At 37.4% G+C, this 27,826-nt stretch overlaps 1 protein-coding gene across 1 annotated transcript in view; it reads right to left on the bottom strand.

The window, feature by feature from the left end:
• ITPRID1 (ITPR interacting domain containing 1) overlaps nt 1-27,826 on the bottom strand; it is a 194,520-nt gene that overhangs the window by 113,121 nt on the left and 53,573 nt on the right. Inside the window, 3 exon segments of the mRNA XM_059073973.2 lie at nt 9,556-9,599; nt 9,923-9,971; nt 11,491-11,632. Of these exon segments, the coding sequence (XP_058929956.2) occupies nt 9,556-9,599; nt 9,923-9,971; nt 11,491-11,632 (235 nt within the window).

Genomic DNA, 27,826 nt, shown 5'->3' on the forward strand with positions numbered 1-27,826 from the left:
CATAAAATAGATAGCTAGTGGGAAGCAGCCACATAGCACAGGGTGATCAGCTCGGTGCTTTGTGACCACATAGAGGGCTGGGATAGGGAGGGTGGAAGGGAGGGAGATGCAAGAGGGAAGAGATATGCAGACATATGTATATGCATAACTGATTCACTTTGTTATAAAGCAGAAACTAACACACCATTGTAAAGCAATTATACTCCAATAAAGATGTTTAAAAAAAGAAAAAAAAAACCTGATGCTCAGGGAATGATGAAACATCAATTGTCCATATGTTGGCACCCAGAGGAATCTGTTGGAGTAGAAGCAGTGACAATGGAAATCAACTCATTCATGAAAACGTGTGAGGCATCTTCTGATGAATCCCAGAAATACTTATGGGCGATGCTTTGCAATAGACCCTGTGTCACCAAGATGGAGGCAATAATCTATCAAATTTGGGGCACTAATTTCATTATAATTTAATTTTTACCCACAGACTGGTGAAACCTGAGGCAAATTTGCATTATAGGAGTTATTTACAGGTTAATTTCAGAATAGCTTTATATGTCTTCCTCTACAATTATTTGTTTTCTATACTAAAAGCAAACTATTTAATGTTATTTTTCTTTTTCCTTTTTAAATTTTTTAAAAATTTAATTTATTTTTTTATACAGCAGGTTCTTATTAGTCATCCATTTTATACACATCAGTGTATACATGTCAATCCCAATTGCACAATTCATCACAACACCACCTCCACACCCACCGCTTTTCCCTCTTGGTGTCCATACATTTTTTCTCTACTTCTGTGTCTCAATTTCTGCTCTGCAAACCGTTGCATCTGTACCATTTTCTAGGTTCCACATATATGCGTTAGTATATGATATTTGTTTTCCTCTTTCTGACTTACTTCACTCTGTATGACAGTCTCTAGATGCATCCACATCTCTACAAATGATGCAGTTCATTCCTTTCTATGGCTGAGTAATATTCCATTGTATATATGTATCACAACTTCTTTATCCATTCGTCTGTTGATGGGCATTTAGGTTGCTTCCATGACCTGGCTATTGTAAATAGTGCTGCAATGAACATTGGGGTGCATGTGTCTTTTTGAATTATGGTTTTCTCTGCATATATGCCCAGTAGTGGGATTGATGGGTCATATGGTACTTCTATTTTTAGTTTTTTAAGGAACTTCCATACTGTTCTTCTCCATAGTGGCTGTATCAATTTACATTCCCACCAACAGTGCAAGTGGGTTCCCTTTTCTCCACACCCTCTCCAGCATTTGTTGTTTGTAGATTTTCTGATGATACCCATTCTAACTGGTGTGAAGTGATACCTCATTGTAGTTTTGATTTGTATTTCTCTAACAATTAGTGATGTTGAGCATCTTTCCATGTGTCTCTTGGCCATCTGTATGTCTTCTTTGGAGAAGTGTCTATTTAGGTCTTCTGCCCATTTTTGGATTGGGTTGTTTGTTGTTTTAATATTGAGCTGCATGAGCTGTTTATATATTTTGGAGAATAATACTTTGTCCGTTGATTCATTTGCAAATATTTTCTCCCATTCTGAGGGTTGTCTTTTTGTCTTGTTTATGGTTGCCTTTGCTGTGCAAATGCTTTTAAGTTTCATTAGGTCCCATTTGTTTATTTTTGCTTTTATTTCGATTACTTTAGGAGATGGATCAAAAAATATCTTGCTGTGATTTATGCCAGAGAGTGTTCTTCCTATGTTTTCCTCTAAGAGTTTTACAGTGCTCCATCTTACATTTAGGTCTCTAATCCATTTTGATTTTATTTTTGTGTATGGTGTTCAGGTGTGTTCTAATTTCATTCTTTTACATGTAGCTGTCCAATTTTCCCAGCACCACGTATTGAAGAGACTGTCTTTTCTCCATTGTATATCCTTGCCTCCTTTGTCATAGATTAATTGACCACAGGTGCGTGGGTTTATTTCTAGGCTTTCTATCCTGTTCCATTGATCTATATTTCTGTTATTGTGCCAGTACCTTATTCTCTTGATTACTGTAGCTTTGTAGTATACTCTGAAGTCAGGAAGTCTGATTCCTCCAGTTCCATTTTTTTCCCTCAAGACTGCTCGGCTATTTGGGGTCTTTTTTGTCTCCATACAAATTTTAAGATTTTTTTTCTAGTTCTGTGAAAAATGCCTTTGGTAATTTGATAGGGATTGCATTGAATCTGTTGATTGCTTTGGGTAGTACAGTCATTTTCACAATACTGATTCTTTCAATCCAAGAACATGGCATATCTCTCCATCTGTTTGTATCCTCTTTAATTTCTTTCATCAGTGTCTTATAGTTTTCTGCATACAGGTCTTTTGTCTCCCTAGGTACGTTTATTCCTCAGTATTTTATTCTTTTTGTTGCAATGGTAAATGGGAATGTTTCTTTAATTTCTCTTTCAGATTTTTCATCATTAGTGTATAGGAATGCAAGAGATTTCTGTGCATTAATTTTGTATCCTGCAACTTTACCAAATTCATTGATTAGCTCTAGTACTATTCTGGTGGCATCTTTAGAATTAACTATGTATAGTATCATGTCATCTGCAAACAGTGACGGTTTTACTTCTTCTTTTTCCAATTTGTATTCTTTTTATTTATTTTTCTTCTCTGATTGCCATGGCTAGGACTTCTAAAACTATGTTGAATAGTAGGGCTGAGAGTGGACATCCTTGTCTTGCTCCTGATCTTAGAGGAAATGCTTTCAGTTTTTCACCATTGAAAATGATGTTTGCTGTGGGTTTGTCAGATATGGCCCTTATTATGTTGAGGTAGTTTCTCTCTATGCCCACTTTCTGGAGAGTTTTTATCATAAATCGTTGTTGAATTTTGTCAAAGGTTTTTTCTGCATCTATTGAGATGATCATATGGTTTTTATTGTTCAGTTTGTTAATATGGTGTATCACATTGATTGTTTTGTGTATATTGAAGAATCCTTGCATCCCTGGGATAAATCCCACTTGATCATGGTGTATGATCCTTTTAATGTGTTGTTGGATTCTGTTTGCTAGTAGTTTGTTGAGGATTTTTGCATCTGTATTCATCAGTAATATTGGTCTGTGATTTTCTTTTTTTGTAGTATCTTTGGCTTGTTTTGGTATCAGGGTGATGGTGGCCTCATAGAATGAGTTTGGGAGTGTTCCTTCCTCTGCAATTCTTTGGAAGAGTTTGAGAAGAATGGGTGTTAGCTCTTCTCTAAATGATTGATAGAATTCACCTGTGAAGCCATCTGGTCCTGGACTTTTGTTTGTTGGAAGATTATTAGTTACAGTTTCAACTTCAGTACTGTGATTGGTCTGTTAATATTTTCTGTTTCTTCCTGGTTCAGTCCTGGAAGGTTATACCTTTCTAAGAATTTGTCCATTTCTTCCAGGTTGTCCATTTTATTGGCATAGAGTTGCTTGTAGTAGCCTCTTAGGATGCTTTGTACTTCTACTTCTGTGGTGTCTGTTGTAAATTCTCCTTTTTCATTTCTAATTTTATTGATTTGAGTCCTCTCCATCTTTTTCTTGATCAGTCTGGCTAATGGTTTATCCATTTTGTTTATCTTCTCAAAGAATCAGCTTTTAGTTTTATTGATCTTTGCTATTGTTTTCTTTGTTTCTATTTCATTTATTTCTGCTCTAATCTTGATGATTTCTTCCCTTCTGCTAACTCTGGGTTTTGTTTGTTCTTCTTTCTCTAGTTCCTTTAGGTGTAAGGTTAGATTGTTTATTTGAGATTTTTCTTGTTTCTTGAGGTAGGCTTGTATAGCTATAAACTTCCCTCTTAGAACTGCTTTTGCTGCATCCCATAGGTTTTGGATTGTCATGTTTTCATTGTCATTTGTCTCTAGGTATTTTTTGATTTCCTCTTTGATTTCTTCAGTGATCTCTTGGTTATTTAGTAACGTATTGTTTAGCCTCCATGTATTTGTGTTCTTCCCGTTTTTTTCCCTGTAATTCACTTCTAATCTCATAGCGTTGTGGTCAGAAAAGATGCTTGATATGATTTCAATTTTCTTAAATTTACTGAGGCTTGATTTGAGATCCAAGATGTGACCTATCCTGGAGAATGTTCCATGTGCACTTGAGAAGAAATTATAATCTGCTGTTTTTGGGTGGAATGTTCTCTAAATATCCTTTAAATCTATCTGGTCCATTGTGTCATTTAATGCTTGTGTTTCCTTATTAATTTTCTGTTTGGATGATCTGTACATTGGTGTAAGTGAGGTATTAATGCCCCCCACTATTATTGTGTTACTGTCGATTTCCTCTTTTAGAGCTGTTAGCACATGTGTTATGTATTGAGGTGCTCCTATGTTGGGTGCATATATATTTATAATTTTTATATCTTCTTCTTGGATTGATCCCTTGATCATTATGTAGTGTCTTTCCTTGTCTCTTGTACCATTCTTTATTTTAAAGTCTATTTTATCTGATATGAGAATTGCTACTCCAGTTTTCTTTTGATTTCCATTTGCATGGAATATCTTTCCATCTCCTCACTTTCAGTCTGTATGTGTCCCTAGGTCTGAAGTGGGTCTCTTGTAGACAGCATACATATGGGCCTTGTTTTTGTATCCATTCAGCAAGCTTGTGTCTTTTGGTTGGAGCATTTAATCCATTCATGTTTAAGGTAATTATTGATGTGTATATTCCTATGCCCATTTTCTTAATTGTTTTGGGTTTGTTTTTGTAGGTCCTTTCTTCTCTTGTGTTTCCCACTTAGAGAAGTTCCTTTAGCATTTGTTGTAGAGCTGGATTGGTGGTGCTGAATTCTCTTAGCTTTTGCTTGTCTGTAAAGGTTTTGATTTCTCCATCGCATCTGAATGAGATCCTTGCTGGGTAGAGTAATCTTGATTGTAGGTTCTTCCCTTTCATCACTTTAAGTATATCATGACACTCCCTTCTGGCTTGTAGAGTTTCCACTGAGAAATCAGCTGTTAACCTTATGGGAGTTCCCTTGTATGTTATTTGTCATTTTTCCCTTGCTGCTTTTAATAATTTTTCTTTGTCTTTAATTTTTGCTAATTTGATTAGTATGTGTCTTGGCGTTTCTTTCCTTGGGTTTATCCTGTATGGGACTCTCTGCGCTTCCTGGACTTGGGTGGTTATTTCCTTTTCCACGTTAGGGAAGTTTTCGACTAAAATCTCTTCAAATATTTTCTCTGGTCCTTTCTCTCTCTCTCTCTTCTCATTCTCGGACCCCTATAATGTGAATGTTGTTGCATTTAATGTTATCCCAGAGGTCTCTTAGGCTGTCTTCATTTCTTTCATTCTTTTTTCTTTATTCTGTTCCGCAGCAGTGAATCCCACTATTCTGTCTTCCAGTTCACTTATTCGTTCTTCTGCCTCAGTTATTCTGCTATTGATTCCTTTGAGTGTATTTTTCATTTCAGTTATTGTATTGTTTATCTCTGTTTGTTCTTTAATTCCTGTAGATCTTTGTTAAACATTTCTTGCGTCTTCTCGATCTTTGCCTCCATTCATTTTCTGAGGTCCTGGATCATTTTCCCTATTGTTGTTCTGAATTCTCTTTCTGGAAGATTGCCTATCTCCGTTTCATTTAGTTGTTTTTCTGGGGTTTTATCTTGTTCCTTCATCTGGTACATAGCCCTCTGCCTTTTCATCTTGTCTATCTTTCTGTGAATTTGGTTTTTGTTCCACAGGCTGCAGGATTGTAGTACTTCTTGCTTCTGCTTTCTGCCCTCTCTACAATTATTTTTAATTAATAATATTTAAATCTGCTTTGTGTACCTCAAGTGTAAATGAAATAAGGTTTTATCAATACAAAAAAGCCCTTAAATGGAAGTGTCCCTTTTTGCCATCCAAGCTTGGCTCACAGAAATAAGGAAAAGCTAGGGATAAAATTAATCGTCATGGATTTATACCAGTATGCAGTATACTGGTTTCTGGTAAAAAGAGCATGAACTTTGAAATCAAACAGAATTTCAAATCATGTGTCCATCTCTTTGGCTTTATGTGGTTTTAGGTAAATCTCTTAACTTTACTGAGTCTCTGTTTCTTCAATATTTAATGAGGTTAATCAATCACCTTGTTTGAGAAATACTTCACAGTTATTTTTAAAATATGCAACAGGCACTCAATATATGATAATTACTAATTATTACTAATTATAATTTTGAGACTGAAATGTATAGGGATCAGAAACCTAGTGAGCCTCAGGAAAAAAAACAATAACCATGGAATTTTCCAATTCTTAAGCGCTAGTATCTCACTCATGTCAATTTTCCAAGAGTTTAGTTTCTTAGAATTTAATATTTCTGGAGATAAGGTAGAATGGGCTTCTTATGACTTTCTAGAAAACTAATTTGATGCATCTTTTTTATTCTAAGATCGAGATGTGTTCATTTTTCATTTCTACAGATACTTGACTGACATTTAAAAAATTGTCCTACTTCAAAACATTTAAATTCAAGAGGACTGAGTTGTGGCCATAAAAGCTGGTGCACAAGAGTCAGAAGACCTGGAGGGAGAAGTAGATGCCAGTGAACTGACCCACATTGTTCATGCTTTGACTTTTCTAGCAGGGACACTGATGCAGAGCTTTCCTCCCAGGATACTTCCAGGAGTGTCCATGCATAACACGGATAGTAAATTATACTATAGTCCTCTAGAGAGGAAACGTGGCTGCAGAGTCAGACAGACCCATGTTCAAATCTCAACTCACTTATCTACTAACTGGGTTACTTTGGGCAATTTACTTAACCTTTCTGAGTCTCATTTTCCTCTTTGCAAAAGTTAATAATGATAATATCCACCTCAGAAGATGGTTCTGGTAAATGATATAATATACATAAAAAGTACCTAGGCTGTGTGCCCTCCACATGTACTAATTTCATTCCCCTCTGGGAGCTCTACCTAGCATAATGGTGGTAAACAACATAGGCCAACCAGATTCCAGTTTAATAAAAATTAGACTTTAAAAAAAATTAGACTTTAGGTAGCTGCAGAGCAGCATGAAAGCCAAAATATCACCATTAGAAGCCAAGACCTGACCTTGGCCATCTCAAGACATAGGAGGAAATCAGCAATAGGGCCACTGAAGCCTTATTCCACCTCTTCATTTTATTTGAGGTCCACTAGAATGCTTTCCATGGGAGGTACAGGGTCACCTGGAAGATGAGCAGGCACTTGGATCTTGTTACTACTTTAATGTATAAAGCCTCAGAATGATCACCGAGGGAAACCAGCCTCAGAGTGATTTCTACTGGTAGTCAGTTGAATAGTATCCCCCTCAAATTTCATTTCAGTATCTGAAATTTCATATCAGAATGTATCCTTTATCTGGAAATAGGGTCTCTGCAGATATAATTAATAAAGGTGAGGTCATACTGGATACGGGTGAGCCTTAAATCCTAAAGCCAGTGACTGGGGTCCTTAAGAGAACAGAGAAGACTCACAGGGAAAAGACAGCCATGTGAAAACAGAGGCAGAGCATGCAATGATGTAGCTACCAGTCAAGGAATGCCAGGGTTTGATGGGAACCACAAGAAAGAGGCCAGGAAGGATTCTTCCCTTAGAACCTTCATAGAGAGAATAACCTTGCTGACACTTTGATTTCAGACTTTCAGCCTTCACAACTGTGAGAAAACAAATTTCTGTTTTAAGCTACCAAGTTTGCGGTAATTCGTTATGGCTTACCTAGGAAAGAATGCACCACTCTTCATCATACTGAGATTGTGGGAGCTTTTACAGGATTTTCCCTCCAGCAGAGACTACTTTCCTTTCTCTTCTTCAGTTCCTTTTTGTTTCACCACAGTTTTCTCTCTGACACACCCCTCATGACCTTCAGGTCTCCAGTTTCTGCTACTACTGTTATAGTTTCCACTTCCTGGTACAGTCCTTGGCTTCCCTAAACTCAGGGTGCCTTGAGCTCATTGCAGGAAAACCATCACAAAGAGGGACTGAGAGAGAATGCCCAGCCACAGGTCCCTCCACCCACTTCCAACCAGCTGTAACTAAAAATCGTGGCACTTGACCACCCAGATTCTCCACCTGCAAACACAGATGAATACCAGTCTTGCTACCACACACATTACTGAGTTTAAAATATGATAGATGAGGAAGGGCCTTGTAAAAGTGAAGGCTCAATTAAACTTGTAAGAAGCTATGCCATTATTATTAAAAACTTCGCTAAAGACAAAGGACCTGGCAAATAGAAACTGTGCATGTCTCATCTCCGAGTCATGTTGTTACCCTTCTTTCCTCCAACTCTTCACCTCACGCTTTTACTTCATTGACTTGATTCAAAGGAGGAAGGGCAATGATTTGTCTTAATTTCTGGGAAGTGAAGCTTTTAATATAGTTACTGACAACCCCAGAACTGGTGCCAGGCATCCTACTATAACCTGGGAAAGATGAAGTATCAGAGGGTGATGAAATGCTGGCTATATTTCTTAACTTCCTGCCTTTTCATGAGAATAAACTGTCAGGAACAAAGGTGCTTAAATTCAATTTATTGGCAAATATCTTCAGAGATTTTTGGCATCATGGAACTTTTATATTAAAAAAAATAAAGCAGCTTGGCAAAGGAGGAAATTTGAACGATATACCTAGATTTTTAAAGTAAAAATTCCTAAATTGAAACTGGTTTGTAGCCAATGGTCAATCTTAATTTAAGTGGCAGTGAAGGAAGTGAAATAATTAAAACCATCCAAGTAAGTAGCAATTAGACTAATAATTTTCCTTCTAATCATTAAACTCCTTATTTATGTCATTTTTTGCACGCATTATTTATGGCATTACATCACTTTTAAAACACACTGTTTTCACATTTTAACATCTATGAAATCAGGATGTGTCTAGTAGTCAATGTTGCCTACTATAATGCCTAGTTATAATTGACAGGGATGACAAGGATGGTTGTTTTATTTTCGTATTGGAGTGGTACTTAAAATGTGGGTGCATTTTATGATTGAGGAGTCTTACATTCTATGAAATACCATATTTGATTTAATGAAGATGTAAACTGTGAGACCTGTAGTTAACTTTCTTTTTCTTCTTGTAATGTTCTTATCAAATCTCAATGTAACAAGTGTGATACATTTTCTGCCTCGGAAATACATATTTGTACTGTTTGCTATAGAATTCAGTCATTTGTTGTTTTTGAGAACAAATGCATCATTAGAAAGAGAGGATATAATTTTAAGACTGAAGAACAGAAAGAAACTAGATTTAGAAATAAGTACAATACAGTGTGAGGAAAAATTAAACAATTTCATTTTCATTTCCATAATTACATCACTGCTAAATGTCTTCACAGACCCAGCGAGTTTTCTGTTACAGTCTGAGCTAATAATGATATGGCAAGAGTCCTTGTTTCTAGCCCCCAACCTGCTGCTGGATAACACCTATCCTTTCTGAGCTTGCCTTAAATATTAAAGAAAGTGATTGAGCTGAATGGTTTCTGAGATTGTTTTTCCGTTTCTAGGAACCTCTGATAATTCTCATTTTTAAAAGATTTATTCACACAAACACTTTAATACATCTCCTACTCAGGTCCACAAAGCATAACTGCTTCTGGGTTCTCTGGTCTTACCAGTGTGGCTGATGACTGGCTGATGGTTTTCATTTACAGAGACACTATAAAGAAACAAAAGTATTGTGAGTCAAACAATGTGTGTAAATAAATTATGCTAAATTTCTCCTTAATTAAACAGAGTTATGCAGTTAGGCTTTATTACAAGAGGACTTTTGGAAACCAATGAACAGCTGGGGGCTGAAATAATATTATTCTATTTTGTACTTTTAAACCAATATATAACTTTTGCAATAACAGAGTAATCCTTCAAACACCCAGTTAAAATGAAAATCCCTACATGTCGCACCTGTCCCAGAAGGATTACCCATAATGTTTTCATGGATCTTTGCAAGAAGGATGTGTAAGGGCATAAAGAAACACTTACAAGAATCCAGAGTCCAGCCAGTGCTGAATATTTTCTTGTTTGGAACCTTCTACTAATGAGAAACAGACCAGTCAGTCAAAGCATAACCAGCTAAAGTGATCCCACCCCGTTATTCAGCCACCACCCAATAGGTCTGTTTCCTAGTATTTAGTCACATGTTTCTATGAGCATATTCATTTTTTCCCCAAGGTAAAACTTCCGGTTTTCCATAATCAGCTTTTCCTGAAAATGAAGTGTAAAGTTAGTCTTTTTGCCAAAAGACTAACTTAAAAAAAAGAGAAAGAAAAAAATGTGAAAAGGAAAAAAATAAATCACCAAAGAACAAGAGATGTTAGAATAATTTTTTTTTTTTTTTTTTGTACGCGGGCCTCTCACTGTCGTGGCCTCTCCCGTTGTGGAGCACAGGCTCCGGACGCGCAGGCTCAGCGGCCATGGCTCACGGGCCTAGTTGCTCTACGGCATGTGGGAAGATCCCGGACCGGGGCACGAACCCGTGTCTCCTGCACCGGCAGGCGGACTCTCAACCACTGCACCACCAGGGAAGCCCAGAATAATTTTTAAATTACCTGGTGTGAATACAAAGGGTGAAAAAGCATAGGAGACTTTTGCCTTTCTCTTGTTGGATATAAATCACACGGAGCCTCTCCTTACTGAATCACATTTACATAAGGCAGCTAGCCAGTGATGTTCATTTGCAAGGAATTCTCTGCCAGGTTAGAAACCAAATTTGCATTCACTCCAGGGGCAAATTGCACTACAGTCCCAGAATTGCCAAAGGCACCCTGTGTTAAAAAGGCACCCAGTCTTTTAAGGTGGATCTTAATCACTGGCTGAACAAATAATCAACAGGCAAAAAGGAAAGGATATAAAAGTAGTTTTCCTGTAAATATTTGTTTCCATTCTGGTTGGTTACAGGTTACTCTGGGCTTATTCTTTGACTTTATCCTACGAAGCAGTGAGGTACCTAAATTACCCCCTCACAAGGTGTCTGGGGAACCAAAAAGGCCAAGTGGACATGGGAGGTGCTTAGTCTTCAACTGAGATACTGTGAAGGGATAGAATAAATTGGTGGGGGGTAAATAAGAAAAGCCATCAAACAGTTACATCATAAAAAATCAAACAAACAAAAAATCATAGTGAAGGAAGAAGTGTTTTCTTACTTATTACTCTTTAAACAATTAAAATTATTATCAACACCTTGTGCAAGACCCAGCAAATAAAAGCCTTTCAATAAGATGTTTGATGCCCTACAAGAAGCTTCATGTCTCTGGCATGGACTCCACATAGCTTTATGATCGTGGGGACTTAGGATGAGGGGATCTTGCAGTGGAAAGGAAGCAGAGTTCATTCCTTAGTTGGTCTGTTTCCACCAAGGTCTGTGTTTTAGGTGTCTGTAGGGGAAGTCAGATGTGCCCATTTCATAGAAGTTTCTGGTATCATGCCAGGAGTACTGGTATCTTCAAAGTCAAGTCTTTGTTCCAAAATCATTTGCCCCCAGCCCCAAACCCCCATATCCCTCACCACTCACAGTAGGTTGGATTCAAATAGCCCTGAGGGCCTGTTCTCACCCAGCACGGGGGTGGTGAGACTGTGGCTCTCCTCCTGAGAGCCAGGGGGCAGCTGCTCATCCAGGGGAGCCCATGTCCTCTTGGTGGACCTCAGGATATCTCTCCTGCTCTTTTCCTGGTCTCCTTGAGACTTCTCCGCCATCTTTAAGAGAGAAATTCAATAAGCGAATTAAAAACACACACACACACAGATTAGACACAAAGAGCTCAGCTTTTGGGCTTGGCTCAGTGAGAGGGAGAGGACGACAGGATTCACAATTCAATGAGTGGACCCAGCTTTACAAGTTTTGGCAGCCTGGCTCACCTACCCAAGCAAGGTCCCTGTCTCAATGAGATAACTGTTTCTTTCTCAATGGAGAGGCAGCTGGAGACCAAGGACTAATGTGGTCTCACCCTTCACCAGGCCACATCCACACTCTGGAGGATTCAATCTGGTGGTCTGGGATGTGGATGGTAAGCAAAGAAATTGGACTGGAGGGCCTACCCAGCCAAGGAGAAAGTTTAAAAGCATTGATTAACATAATAAGTATCCTTCAAATTCATCCAACAGTTACATCTATGACAATATGTTTGGAGACCCAAAATGTAAAAAGTGAGGGCTTTGGTGGAGTCTCATCTCTGTAACTTATTGTGTGGCCTTGAATAAATTTTATAACCTCTCTGCATTCCCTTAGTTTTAATTGGGGATCAATTGCACTGAATTTTAATAACTGTTAACCTCAGCAGAATACTTATTATGTGCTAGATTCTACAATCTGTTATTTAATTTAATTGTCAATGAAGGAAGTAATCTAATTGCTTTTTTAAATGAATTTATTTATTTATTCTTGGCTGCATTGGGTCTTTGTTGCTGTGCGCGGGCTTCCTCTAGTTGCTGCGAGCAGGGGCTACTCTTCATTGCGGTGCATGGGCTTCTCATTGTGGTGGCTTCTCTTGTTGTGAAGCTCTACAGGCTCTAGGTGTGCAGGCTTCAGTAGTTGTGGCGCGTGGGCTCAGTAGTTGTGGCTCACGGACCCTAGAGCACAGGCTCAGTAGTTGTGGCGCACGGGCTTAGTTGTTCTGCAGCATGTGGGATCTTCCCGGACCAGGGCTCAAACCCGTGTCCCCTGTATTGGCAGGCAGATTCTTAACCACTGCACCACCAGAGAAGTCTGGAAGTAATCTAATTGTCACAATTTTGTAGTAAATCTAAGAGCAGTGGGGTTAAATTGCTTACCCAAAGCCACACAACAGCCAGGATTCAAACCCAGGCTCGGAACTCTAAGCATGTTCCCATGACAATTAAGCTGCACTATCTGCCCTGTAAGATGGTTGGGACAATTGGGATATTAATAAGTACAGTATTTACATGGCACAAGAAATACAGGCTGTCCCCATCATCTCATTTGACATTTATTAATATAGTTGTGAGGCTCACAGAGTAAGAAAGGAGACAGAAGTTTAGAGAAGCTGTGTAAATTGTGCAAACATCCCAGACTATCAGCACATAGAGAACAAAGGCCTCCTTCTTACTAGTTGATGTGTCAGTATTTGACTGAATTCTTAGCATATGGTAGGTGCTAAATAAATATGTACAAAACTAAAGTAGCAAAGCTAGAGTTCAAAACCACTAAACCGTGACTGAATTCCTTCCATGGCATCTACTTGAAATTGCATTAGTTTATTCTTCAAGTTTAGAGAAATGATCGAATAGTTAAATACCTACTTCAGCAGCATGTCTTGCATCCCTAAACTTATGCATAATCACTGATCACATGACATGTAGACAATCATTTCTAATCAGCATTTTAACAAGTCAAGTTGTTCAGATTTATTATAAACATTTGAATATTTTCATTTAATTACAGATGAGCATTCCAGGTGCAATTGTCAATAAGGGTCTTCCTATATGATTTATATATTAAAATTCTGTCATTCAGTTGAAGTATAAATATACAATTACTGTTGCAATAATAAATTACTGCAAAAATTAATTGTGATGACTGTTAATTTTATGTTTAAAAAAGCAATTATTAAGAAATCCCAATTAATTAAAATTTAAGGCAAAGGGTGGATAGTTAATATCTATACTAATGGTAGGTCTTTTAGCCAGCTAACTTTAGAAAGTTAACTTTAGGAATATCTTCTGGGAGCAAATAAATTTTTATAAAAATTTCTATGATAACATAAGACAAAAATCATACAGAGATGATTATATTTCTAAAATTTACAGAATTACTTCATATGCTTGAATTCATAACGTGGCAAAATAAAGTTTAGAAACTACATTTAATTTTTAGTTGTTTAATTTTTGAGTAGAAAAAAAGTTCTCTTTGGTAATGCCTTGTATGTGTGAATTATAATAAAAGCATCAACTCTGACAGTACAAAATCTCACAAGGAGGAAACCTCCAAAATCATGCTCAACAACATTCATGAAATATCAGACTCCCTAAAGGATCAGGGCTTGAAGGAAAGAATAATGTACTACAAAAAAATAAGATTCCCCCAGTAATCTTGCTCCTCCACTGACCTCAGCTGAAAGTCAGTTTCTGTTTAGCACAAAGATTTTGCTTTGTAGTGGGAGCAAGGGCTGTCAAGCAGTTCAGACCTCAAATTGCTGCTTCTGGACTATAATGTTGAATTTTCACCTAGCTACCACTTTCTCAAATACAACACTGTAAAAGTCATCCAGATTTTAGATAAAGGTGCTGCTTTATTTGTATATCCCCAAACTTCCATTCTACAATGGCATGTGTGACCTCAGCCAGCAGCCTTGCACAGCCAGTGAGGATACGCGCCCTGCCTGCTCAGTTGTACTTGGCTTTCGAGCAGGAAAAAGCTTGCCAAGGAAAGTGGGAATCCTTGCTAAAAGCAAGGGTCAGGGACAGGTTTGTAAAGAAAAACTCGTTTGTTCCCTCTGTTATAGTGGATACCTTCCCAGTTAGTAAACAAATCTGCTTCTGGAAATGTATTCTCTGATGCTTGAATGACCTTGCTTTGGCATCCACTGGCTTGACCCACAGAGAATCCTTTGGAAAGGGACAGAGATCAGGTGGCAGGCCCAAATAGTCCAGTGGACTGACAGGGCAAAAGTTATGGCATGTGGCCTCTGCTGACTCCTCTAGTTAACCCCTCCCCAGGACCGCTTGGAACCTAAGTCTTGCCAACTCTGACTTGGCCCGAAATGAATCCTTATTCTGGATGGCGTCGTCTCCTGTGCCTGAGAGGCCCTTCTCTCTCTTCAGTTCCCTTGTATTATGATTACTATGTCATTAATCGTTATGTGTATGAAGAACTGCCATTAACATGGGAAATTTCTTATACTATCTAGTTTAACTGAAAAACACAAGAGGATGTGAAACTATATACGCATCAAGAACTCAATTTTGCAAGAACAAAACAAGACCAAAACCAATGTATTGAAGAGACAAAAAGTAACGTACTAAAATGTTATCAGAGTTTCAAAATTTTTTAAATAGTCAAAATGAGAAAAAATTGCCTTTGTTACATTAATATTACATCACATTTTCTTTCACTCGAGCAAATTCAACCATACATGATACTCAGAGCAGTGATAATGATTACATCTTTGTCCTCTGGAATTATTTAACTTTTTGCACCTCTATGCAAACAGGTTGTCTTCCCAAATTGGTAGTTCATACTGTGGAATAGAGACTGTGCTTTATTTACTTCTGTATTTCTCATAGATCCTAGCACAGCATTTTACCCAGAGTAAATAATCTTTAACTATTAGTTGCTTGCTTGGTTATTTGGGAAAGGAACGTGCAGTTGGCTTAGCTAGTATTCTTGGTTGGTATGTGGTTAAAAGAGCAAGTGTTTTCAGATCAGATAACTCCAGGTTTTAATCACCTCTGCTGCTTTTCTGACATCTCCTTGGGGAAATTTTCAAATTCCTCTGATAATCTGTTTCCTCATCTCTGTAATGAGTATGAAATAGTAACTTCATAGGGTTGTTGGGAAAATTTAATGAAAAATGTATATAGAACAATCAATACCCATATTGGTCAGTTTTTTGTTTTTGTTTTTTCTTTTTTCTTCTCTTCTTTATGTTGCCTCTTGTCATTGTTCTGGCAAGAACTGTCAAGTAAAGAAGATGAGTCAACAACCAATGCAATAGTTTTTCTCATAGGAGATAAATTTGACACTTATTTTGTAGATAACCCATGTCATCTTGAGATTACTTAGTTTGGATAATTGAGAAGTAGATATATTTGGGGAGTATGAGAATAAAATAATTCTGTGACCATGAGAATGCAGATTTCCCTGAGACTAGTTAGAGGTTCATATCAGAGTTTGGAAATTCTCTTAACTATGGACTTGGCCACCACATCTGAATGAGCCCTGTGGTCAAGAAGAGAACTTCATAATGAGAGAACAGCTCCAAGGCATTCTGGGTCCAAAAGGGATCTCACGATCTCTATGTCTCCCTCTGGATTCTTGTTATCACAGCCTTTGTTCAAGCCTTTGTAAGATCTCACATAGTATCCAGGCTTGCCTTTCTCCCCTCCATCTTCCATATGTAATGCCTTCCCTAGTAGCAGGATTTAAGAGAAATCTACATAGAGCCATGAGCTCCAGGAAGACCTGTCCCTTTTCCAGCTGTAATGCCATTCATAGACATTTGAAAAGGGAGCCCCCAGAGCTCCTTATATTCTCAAAAAGATAATTACCATGAATATCAGTACCACTCACCTCTCTTTACAAACTAAGAGATCAGTACTGAGAGGCTGACACTCACAGAGAACTGATTTACACTTCTTGCCCTAGGAGACCACAGGATTAATCCCATCATGCCCTAGAGCCATGCTCATATGGCAGTGAATGTTGCCTCATCTGGCCCAATCTCCCACCCTTTCAGGACTCTCCTAAGCCTTGTGCCCTCTGGATTTCATGGATTGGAACCTGCCACATCCCCTTTATCTGAAGCTCTTCACTGAATGTCCCTTTAATTCTTTCTCTAATTGAAACCTGGACACAGCTTCCTTTGTCACTGTCTCAAGTTGTGGCTTTTCCTTTTTTGCCCATTGAAATAGGAACATAGTCTTGAAGATGGTGTAAATTTCCTTCATGTTCTTCATTGCTGCTTTCAGATCTTGTTTCCTCTGTCCTTTGAAGAGCATGCTATCAGACTATGTAGGACATCAACATCTAGGACATTTGCCCCACTTACTGAAACTTTTAAGATGGTATTTCTGTCATCTTTCTGGAAGATTTCATTATCAATCTAGATGACTTATCAACAACTGAGCACTCAGTTTAATAATCTGTCCACTTTTCATATCTGGAGAAAACCACAACTTGAAAAGATAAAACACCCCAATGTTCTCTGCAGCACTATTTACAATAGCCAAGACATGGAAGCAACCTCAATGTTCATTGACAGATGAATGGATAAAGAAGATGTGGTGTATATACATACAATGGAATACTACTCAGCCATAAAAAGGAATGAAATAATGCCATTTGCAGCAACGTGGATGGACCTAGAGATTATCATACTAAGTGAAGTAAGCCAGACAAAGACAAATATCATATGATATCACTTATATGTGGAATCCAAAAAAAAAATAAAATAAACTTATATGCAAAACAGAAATCGACCCACAGACACAGAAAACCAGCTTATGGTTACCAAAGGGGAAAGGAGGGGAGGGATAAATTAGGAGTTTGGTATTAAACATATACACTACTATATATAGAATAGATAACCAATAAGGACCTACTGTATAGCATAGGGAACGATACTCACTATTTTGTAATAACCTATAAGGGAAAAGAATCTGAAAAATATACATATATATTATATATATATGCATGTATAACTGAATCACTTTGCAGTACACCTGAAACTAACAATATTGTAAATCGACTATACTCCAATTAAAAAAAAAATCTGCCTACTCTCAACAATCCTTCACTCTACTTGATTCTCATACTTCAACATTGTAAATGAACATCCTTTTAAATCCCAATTTCAAGCAACCCCTGTCACCACTATTCTGCTCACATCTTTGCCTGGGCACAATTATCGGGTCATTCCCTTCAGCTTACAACATGGTATAATGTTTCCCATCTTAAAATAATCCTCCATTGACCCTTTCAATCTCTCTCCAACTCCTACTCTACTTTGCTATTCGACTGATGGTGATTCCCAAATTCACATTTCCAAATCTGGTCCATAGCTTCAGAATAAGGTCCCTGAGACTCAGAATGGGGTATTCCCAGTTATGTGACATCTCCACTTAGATACTTGTAGACATCTTTAACTTAATATGTACTGCACTGAATTCTTCGTTCTTTCCTTGACTTCTACATGACCCTCCCACATACCTGCATCTATTACAGTGTCCATCTCAATAAATAGCACCACTATTCAAGTAGTTGCTCAGGCCAAGAACTTGTGAGTCTTCCTTGATTCCTCTGTTCCTTTCACATCACACATCAAGACATTAAATTGAGAGAGAGAGGCAGACAGACAGACAGACAAAAGAGCCCTTGCAATATATCTCAGACCAACCACCTTCACTGGTATCAACCTGAGGTGAATCAGAACTTGTAGTTTCATGTGGATCATAGCAAAGATTCCCATCCACACCTCCCATTCTCTTTATAACCCACTCAAATCAGCATAATAATGGTCAACTATCAGTTCTTAACATTTTAGAATTTTCAGCAGCGTTTGATATAGCTGACCCCTTCCTCTTAATGGAAACAATCTTTTCATTTGTTTTTGAATACCACAATTTCCCAGGTTTCCTTCTATCTTACTCAAAGCTTTTTTTTTTTCAAGCTCTTTTTCTGGTTTTCTCCTTTCCACCCTCTAAATTTTGAATGGTCTATACCACAGTCCTCAGCCCTCTCTTATCCTCTCTATCTACATGCTCTCCCTACATGAGTGCGGCTTTAACTGCTACTCTCTAATTCCATAGTTCAGTGTAAATCACTATTAAAGTATTTTTACATTGTTTTATAAGTCTGCTTAATGTCTGTTTAACAACTCTGCTTAACCATCCCTGTTCTTCAGGACAGAGATCTTAGCTCTCATATCATAATTATGTGGAAAAGATAATGTATGTTTGTTGAATGAATGAATGAATGCCAACAAGGGATTGAGAATATCAAAGAAAATCTGGTTATGAAATCATTAAGAATGGTTTGGTATTTAGCAGTTAAACAACTTATCAGAAGGTGAAACTTGCCAGGAATAGGTATACAGAATCAGGGAATAGTGCATTGTGGATCTGAATTTTAAAATGGTTAAGATTTTATATATATATTCATATATACACACACACACGCATATATATATATATATATATATATATATATATATATATATATATATATATATAACATCACCATTTTGAAGCAGAATTTTCTGTCATCACTTGATGCCCACTTCTGCCATTTTGACCAAAACTATCTGAGTAGATACCTTTTTCTACTCTTCCCTTATGAGCCTTCCAACAGCTAACAAGCAGATGAAAGATATTAATTCATCACCAGAGAAATTAATCAACAAATAGTTAATTGGTATATGACATTGGGCATGTAGTTTCAAGTTGTCTTGGGATGTAATTTCTTCTTGCATGATATGAGAGAATTGGATGAGATGAGATAATTCCATAAGTTGATTATTCAATTTCTAGCCTCCACACAGACTGTTTAATTTTTGACCAATGGAGCTCATATTTAAAAAATATTTTAAAGCTATATTCATCAAAACTATAAAAGTGAGAAGAATAAAACATTGTTCCTATTACTCACAAGTTTGGAAGACCACTCAAAAACTCAAGCAACAAACCCAAGCCAGGAATGCCCTTCTGCTCTTCCTACCTATCCAAGTATCAAAGTCCCACAAATACTTGTAAATGTTCCCAAATGATTCAGTGAAGTAGAGGCAGAGCCTGGGAATAGAGTGTTCTGTTATCACTCTGCTGGGAGGAACAAGCAGTCTGTGATGACTTGTTCTGTGGGTGGTTTCCTCCCACCAGGAAATATGTGAAGGGTGTTCACTCCTGCCATTTAGGAGCAAGCTGGATCTAAAGACAAGGCAGTTGTGCCCAAGTTGGAACCCAAAGTCAGTTCTCTTGGACTTGGAGTTTTCCTCTTTTGCTGGGGAAAATAAGCAAAAGATTATTATTTCAAGAACCTTATATACAGCTTCCTGGAAACTTGAAATGACTCTGAGGCTGGTAAAGTTGGATCGAATGATCCATCTACTGCTAGCTCTGTTCCAATCCCTTTCCAGCTTTAAAGAGATTTTTATTTCTCAATGATCCTCTCCTTTGTCATCATTTCTACTCTTGTCTTCTAAACATTTGCTTTGCTTCATGCTAGGGAGGGAGGATGAAAGGATGTGGGGGCATCTATGCACTACTTCTGGTCTCCCATTTCAACATCATTGCAGCCTAGGTTCCTTCATGTACATCATATTCTGGATACACAGAACTACTTGTTCCCAAATGTGCCTTCCTCTCTGATCCCACTGGGTACAGATCCTTCTATAGTGCTGCCCCTTCTCCTTACCGGATACCATCTCATTGAGTTCAAACAGAACTTATTCTGTAGAACTTTTTCTCCTTATCACTCTTCACTCCCACCCCAGCCTGCTTCTGGAACTCACAGCAAACTGTATGACCCCTTATTGTAGCATGCTTCACACTCAAGTTAAGTAGTTTATTTACACTTCTCACTCATCTAAATGGACTTGCTGGGGACAAGGACCATGACTTACTCATTTTTGTATGCATGATACTTAGTCTAGGACATGGATAATAATAGGTGATTAGCAATAACTGCTTAATGAATGTATAATTACTTCTGACCCTGGACTCTGTCTTTGTTCAAAATTGTGGGAATTGTGAGTTACTCATCTTTGTAGTTTTCATCATTTTAGGCAAGGTACTGTACACCTGTAGTTGCTCATAAAAGCACATGGTATAAATGAACTATAAGTTAAATAAATTCAATAGTGATATCTACTAATTCAATTCAGTTCAATATTTTACCATCTATTGTGTACAAAGAAACTTTGAGGAGCTTACAGTATAAGAAATAGCATTTATTAACTACATATTGTGAAGCAGAATATGCATTTTAAAAGAAGTACAATACAACTGTTCTCAAAAATTAAAAGAGGAAAAGGTTCTTTTAGGGGCATAAGGAAAGGTTTCTTGGAAGCAAAAGTATTCATTCTGGCTCCTGAAGATGGGATAATGGCTAGGCAAGCATTCTAGACAAGGGGTTCATAATACATGTAAGCAATGATAGCATAAATTTTACCAAAGGGCTATTAACCGGTGATTTTGCAACAATTAAACAGATGTTCTTCAGTGTTAACTTACTGAAATCTTGTGTCATCTTATCTGATGGTGTGATGATTAATTTTATGTGTTCACTTCACTGGGCCACAGGGTGCCCAAATAGCTGGCTAATTATTATTTCTGGGTGTGTCTGTGAGGGTGTTTCCAGAAGAGATTAGCATTTGACTCAGTAGATTGAGTAATGCAGATTGTTCTCCCCACTGTGGATGAGTATCATTCAATCTTTTGAGGGCCTGAATAGAAGAAAAAGGTGAAGGGAAAATTCTTTTTCTCTGCCTGATTGATTGAGTTGGGACACGAGTCTCCTCCTGCTTGGGAAGTGGGATTTATACTATTGACGCTCTTGGTTCTCAAGTTTCGGACTCAGATGGGAACCTCACCACCAGCTTTCCTGGGTCTCCAGCTGGCAGACGACATATCATGGAACTTCTCAAGTTCCGTTATTGTGTGAGGCAATTCCTTATAATAAATCTCTCGATAGATAGATAGACAGACACATAGATAGGTAGGTAGAGATATTTCTTTCTTTGCATATATCTATGTCTGTATCTATCTACGTATCTATGTATCTATGTTCTGTTTCATTTCTCTGGAGAAAGCTGACCAATGCAGATGTTTATTTCTCTCTCTTTTAAAAAAATCTTTTATTTACTAAAAAAATTTTTTTAATAGATCTTTATTGGAGTATAATTGCTTCACAATACCGTGTTAGTTTCTGTTGTACAACAAAGTGAATCAGCCATATAGTTGGGCTCTATCACACTTTCCTTCCATCTACCTTTGCTAATAACCTTTGCAAATGATTGGTCCAGCAATTTGCTTTAAGATCTTCAGGTGCATACATCTCAAGTTTAAAAGTATACTGTTACACAATAAAAACTGCATCATATTTCAGTTCAATAGGAAACTAACACAATGGTAAAGATCTTAATTATATAAATGAGAAAGTGTTCACAAAGAAATAGCTGATAGTGAAGAGAAGAGATCAAGATTGAAGCCAACTCCTGTTCCTAAACACGCTTTCCTCCTAGACTTCTTACAGAGGTAAATTCTAGCAGTATTCTTTACTCCTTTGGTATCAGAGATGTCATCATTGTTCCTTTCCCACTGTGATCATAACCATAAAATCTCAGGGAATGTAGCAAAGGGAATAGATCTTATTCCTTATAAATGATCTTAAGAAACTGTCATGATATTACAGCTTCGTACCCACTGACTGTGTTGGGAAGACAAACTCTTCCCAGATAAAATCTGCATATGCAGAAATAAGTTATGTATGCATTGTTAAAAAGATTCCTGCATTAAGGCAGGAAGAATTTGCACTATTTCTTACAACCAACAGTATGTGAATCTACAATTATTTCTTTCTTTTTTTTTTCCTATTTTATTTATTTTTTAACATCTTTATTTGAGTATAACTGTTTTACAATGGTGTGTTAGTTTCTCCTTTACAACAAAGTGAATCAGTTATACATATACATATGTTCCCATATCTCTTCCCTCTTGCATCACCCTCCCTCCCACCCTCCCTATCCCACCCCTCTAGGTGGTCACAAAGCACAGAGGTGAACTCCCTGTGCTATGCGGCTGCTTCCCACTAGCTATCTAATTTACATTTGGTAGTGTGTGTATATGTCCCTGCCACTCTCTCACATCGTCACAGCTTTATTTCTAAATTAAGTATTAATTAAAAAACAAAAGAAAAAGAGTCCTAAACAATTCATCAAAACAAATTTCAATAGTGTTAATGATTTAATGTGAAAAAATGAAATACAAATAGTCCTAGAATAAAATATTGTGAATACTTTTTCTAATCTTGAGGTGGTAAAAGCCTAGAGAGAAATGACACCAAAGGCAATGAAGGGAAATCATGATGGATTTAACCAGATAAAATTTTTAAATTTACTGTGGCAAAAATAGTAAACATGTCAAAATGTTTAAAAAAATGTAAAAATATTTGCAGTATATGTGACATTAAAAGTTTTCATATCCTTAATGTATGACATGCAATTACAAATCAAAAAGAAAAACATGCATGGAAGTAGAAGCAGTGTGATGATCAGGCAATTCAAAAATAGAAAATCTATGAATGACTAAAAAATGTAAATGTAATGTCTTATTATTATTTAAGAAAAGGAAAACTAAAAGGAGAATGAGTTACCATATTAGATTTTCAGATAGAAATTCATTAGCGTGAGAATAACTGACTCATTATGATTATTTTTGACTATTGCTTGCTTCTTCCTTTTAAGGTTTGAGTCCCACTATTAAATCATTTCCTAACATATTATAATAAGACTGATAATTAGGTGATCTTTTGACGGAACTTTACAGTGAAAGGTTTATAGTGAGAAAAATGCATACTCTTTTTTTTTTTTCCTTACAATTCTTCAATTTTCATCCCTGAATCAAATTGCCTGGCTTCTCAACTAAAAAAATACAGGTGTTCTGTTACATTTAAATTTCAGGTAAAAAATAAATAGTTTAGCATAAGTATGGGTCATACATTATTTGGGACCTATTCATACCAAAAAATTTTGCTGTCTATTTAAAATTCAAATGTAACTGGGTGTCTTGTATTTATCTGGCAAGCCTATCCTTGAATCAACTTTCTATACTCTTGCAAAAGAAGTTTTCACATCTACAGCAGCTTCCACCTGTACGAGAAAGCCCACATGGCCTGAGCACATCAAGCTCAGTTTTCATGTTTAGTGAATTAACTGATTAGTTAAAAGCCAAAGCGTGTAACTCTTTTACTTCATCTTAATAAATTAGACTTCCTTCAGATAGTAAGGGAAAAGTGACACAAATGATCCAAGATACAAAAGGAAGGAAATATAATTTCTGCATCTTAGAAACATTGCTTGAAATAATATTCACAACATAGAAGAAATAAGCTAACCATTTTGAGCCTAGAGCATTCCCATCCCCTGTGTTTTAGACCTTTCTGTGTTAATGGCAGCCACCCAGGCAGTCACAGGGATGCTGAAATCATCCAGGCCAGAACGCATGACAATTAGATTTCTTACCTTATTGCTAATAGTCTCTCTTCCTAGGAATCACTCCGTCACACAGCTGCAGGTAAAAAAAAGTTTCAGAACATGCCACAGCTGCCCTTTCATTCCAACTGCGAGAAAATGAGAACAGAGAACAAATATCCCCTCCCCCACAACAAACAAACAAACAAATGATAAAAGTTACTCTACCAGAAGAAAGGAATCTCAGCAGAGAAGTGGCCTTTGTAGTTAGTCTGCTGTAGCTGTTCTCAAAAAGTGTTTGTAGTGGTCTTGGATTCTTTCCTGTCTCCTTGAGCATCAGAGCTGCTAACATTAAAAAGCCTTTGTGACAGAACTGTGACCTAGGTTTTTATTTGCGCCTATTTAAAAGTTAGTCATTGAAAGCCAGGACAGTCTGCTTGCAAAGATCCGTGGTCAAGTTGGAGATAAAGATATGTAGTGATTCCCTTTATCCTCCCTTTTAAGGAAAGAAGCAGCAAGAAAGTACTAGTTAGAAATAGCAGAAGTTATTAGTAAGAAGTACTGGACTCAGAGGAATGCGTGGAGAATGGATACAATGGTTCCAGTTGTGTTTTTATTTCTATGAATCCTCTTGCTGTCCCTTTAATGCCCTCTGACCTGTGGGCAGTAGCATCAGGTCTGAATGCAAGACTGGAAAGCACTTCACTGAGGAAGTAAAGCAAACTTGTCTTCATTTGGTTAGCATGGTTATGGTACTGTGTGTTACCAACCTGATGATTTGCATTGCAAACCATCACTGGAAATGAGGACAGTGGAACTTGATATTCCAGGTGGAGAGGTTCAATTCACAGGAACTTCTATTGGAAAGTTCAGAACAAACAGAACATAAATATACACACATACTCCCAAACCCATAAAGAAGAGGACCAAACTGTAAGGGCTAACAGTCAGTCTTATCCTCCTTGGAATTTCAGTATCTATGAAGTATTTTAGTTGAAAGATCAGACAATTTCATTTTAGAAAGGTAAATAAGCACATTATTGGCCTCATTTTAAAAAATTAAATTTCACAGTCACATTCAGCGTGCATTCTTGTGAAAGACATAATGCTAAAGCACTCCCTGAAAATTATTCTATCCTGAGTCATGCATGCCAACAAATAGTCTTCATTTTGAAAAGCTGCATTAGCAGAGTTTGAAATGATGGAAAAGACCGTGTGCATTTCAACTTATATTTAACTTCAAACAAACAGGAACCCCAATATATAAAAGGAGAGTGCTGAGGTTGTCTTCAAGAGGAATGAGTGGAAAGGGCCTCATCAAATCTTCCCTCTCCCTCTATGACAGCTAGTGAGGTTCCTCTGCAGAGCTCTTAATATTAGTGGGTAGAATCCTAATAGCCCTATAAACTGGCCTGAAACCTATCCTGGGAGAAACTCTTGTCTTTTAGGCTTCTCTCACCTCTTCACCACCAGGTTCTAAGACCCTTACTCTCAGAAGCCCAGGAGTCTCTCGAGGCCTGAGATAACACCACAGCCACCTTTTCCTCCTGTGGCATCCACAACCCACTCAGACTTAGGAAGAGCAGAACTTTTGTCTTGGACAAAGGCTAACTGGCAAAGCATACTTTAACTGAAGTATCATGTGCAGAACTACACTTGGAAAATGGAGTCCATATTTTAACAGTTTTCATTTTAATAAAAGTGATTTTTAAAATACAAATAGACATTCAATTGCACCCACAAAGAAATCTTCAACTAGCCATATTTTAGTTGCCTATTAGTTATATATGTATTATTTATGTAGATCATTTATTGGGAAGTTGAAGTACACGATGCATTGAAATTTGCATTAGAAATTAGGAGAATAGGACCCTATCTTAACCCAGTTCCTACTAGAATGGTCTTGGGAAAATCAATTCCTCTTCAGAGACATAGTTAATTTGGAAAAAAAATGTGTGCATTTTGAAAAAGCTCTCTGCATGAAAATTAAAGATATCATATTGTATCAAAGTCTGTGAAACAAGGGAAATTGATAGCCAATACATTGTTATTCTATGAACAGTCTTCCAAATAAAACACCTTCCTTCTAGTTCTGTTCCCTAACATGCAGAATAATTTCTTCCTTAGTAATAAAGAAATACTTAAAGTTGAATTAGCTCACTATCTAAGGGAGAGGTAATGAAGTAAATCAAAGTGACAATAGAGTTGCTAAGTTTTGGGGGATAAAGGAGAGGGTTCTGTGGAATCTCATAGTTAGAGTCCTCAGCCCAGGTTTGAGGGTTTGGAAAAAGCATCCTGGAAAATATGGAGTCTAAACTTGATCCTAAGGGAGAACAGAACTTAGTCAAGGAGGTGAAGAAGGAGGGAAATAAGCTAAAGGGGGTGCTCCAATTAGTAGGGAGATGAGGGTAGGGCAAAATTGAGACTGGAAAAGTGAACCCATGTATTTTCCATATTTTCAATAAGTGTATCATTCTCATAACCTCGATCTCTTTGGAATTTCTGTAATACAATGGCAGGGATAAGAAAAGTGAGACTCAGAAAAGCTAATTGATTTGAGAATATCACAAAATGAATTTTTGGTATATTAGGCCCTGGAATTAAGGTCTCAGGAATCCCTCTCCTAATGCTTCTACCATTAATGGATCATCCTGGGAAAACAGGTTAAAAGAAGAGGCACAAGTTTAATGTCTTTCCAATTAACTGAGTTTACTTGTAGTTCCATTTGTCTGGGGTAGCCTTCTTAAGAATGCCAGTAAGTAAACGTAAGCTCCTATCCTCTGCATGGGGTGGGGAGAAGGAGGGCAATCCAGGCAGAGGGAACAGCATGTGCAAAGGTCTGGGGGCCAGAGAGAGAATGGTGCACTTGAAGAATTGCAAGAGTCTAAGTATGGCTACTGCATAATATATGAAGAGTCAATGTCAAGTGATATAGCTGGTAAGAAAAGGAGTAAGCAGATCATAAAGGCTTTGCATTCCATTAAGAGATTTGAACTTTATTCTGAGGGTAGTGAGAAGTGACATCATGAGATTTATATGCTAAAAAAGATCCTCTTGCTTTAATTGGAGAACTCAATGAGTGGAAGGATCATGACTAAAGACAGGAGGCTGGGGACCAGGTGAGATGCAATAGTGACTGCAGCCATAGTCCCACGGTTAAACACATGAGTTACTTTAGAACCATGTGTGAGAAAAAATTAGCAGGTCTTATTAACTGATCCACTCTGTGGGGAAAGACAGTGGTCAAAGATTTTTCTCAAGTATAGGTTTATAAAGGGATCTAGTGTGTTTTGTTTGAAAATATAGAGTTTGGGGTTCCCATGGAAACACCAAGGGGAAGTATCAGTATGCAGTTTGGATACATGAGTCTAGTGTTCAGTAATGAAGTCTCGGTTTACATGCATGTCCAGTAACAAAATAGCTTCTAATTGAAGCCAAGGTGACAGGTGAGTTCACTACAGGAAGGACTGTGGAGTGAGAGTAGGTCCTAGACCAAGATGCAGATCAAGATGAAGGGAAGAATTAAGAGTGCCAAAATCAGAAGCGGGCTTGTAAGTTCTGGAGAACTGAAACCTTTGATCTACATGAGAAGACAAGTTACAATCATCAGGCATCTTGATGAATCTAGAATAGAGTCAATTGTATTGCTGAAATGTCTAATGGGTTCAAACTATCAGAAGGAGACACAACAGACAGTTGAAACTTTTGATTCAAAGTTTTCTCAAACCTAAATGTGCATGGAAGTCCCTAGTGCTAGAGATTTTAGTCAGTAGGTCTGGGGTGGGATGAGAAAATATGCATTGTTATTGATAAGTTCTCCAAAGCAACTCTGATGTAGCGTGTCCCAACGGAAGAATTTCAGAATCATTGTTTCTGGTTAGTGCATCCTTTCTCCTGATTGGCCAGTTTTGCTTCTTGACATTGTTCTTCTACACACAGAAATACTCACCTTCTATTATTAAGCATTTAAAAGGTGTATTGATTGTTGAGCTATACATGGAGCTTGTGGTTTCTAGTACATTTCCAGCTA

This window comes from Kogia breviceps, chromosome 9 (genome assembly GCF_026419965.1).
Source record: "Kogia breviceps isolate mKogBre1 chromosome 9, mKogBre1 haplotype 1, whole genome shotgun sequence".
NCBI lineage: Eukaryota > Metazoa > Chordata > Mammalia > Artiodactyla > Physeteridae > Kogia > Kogia breviceps.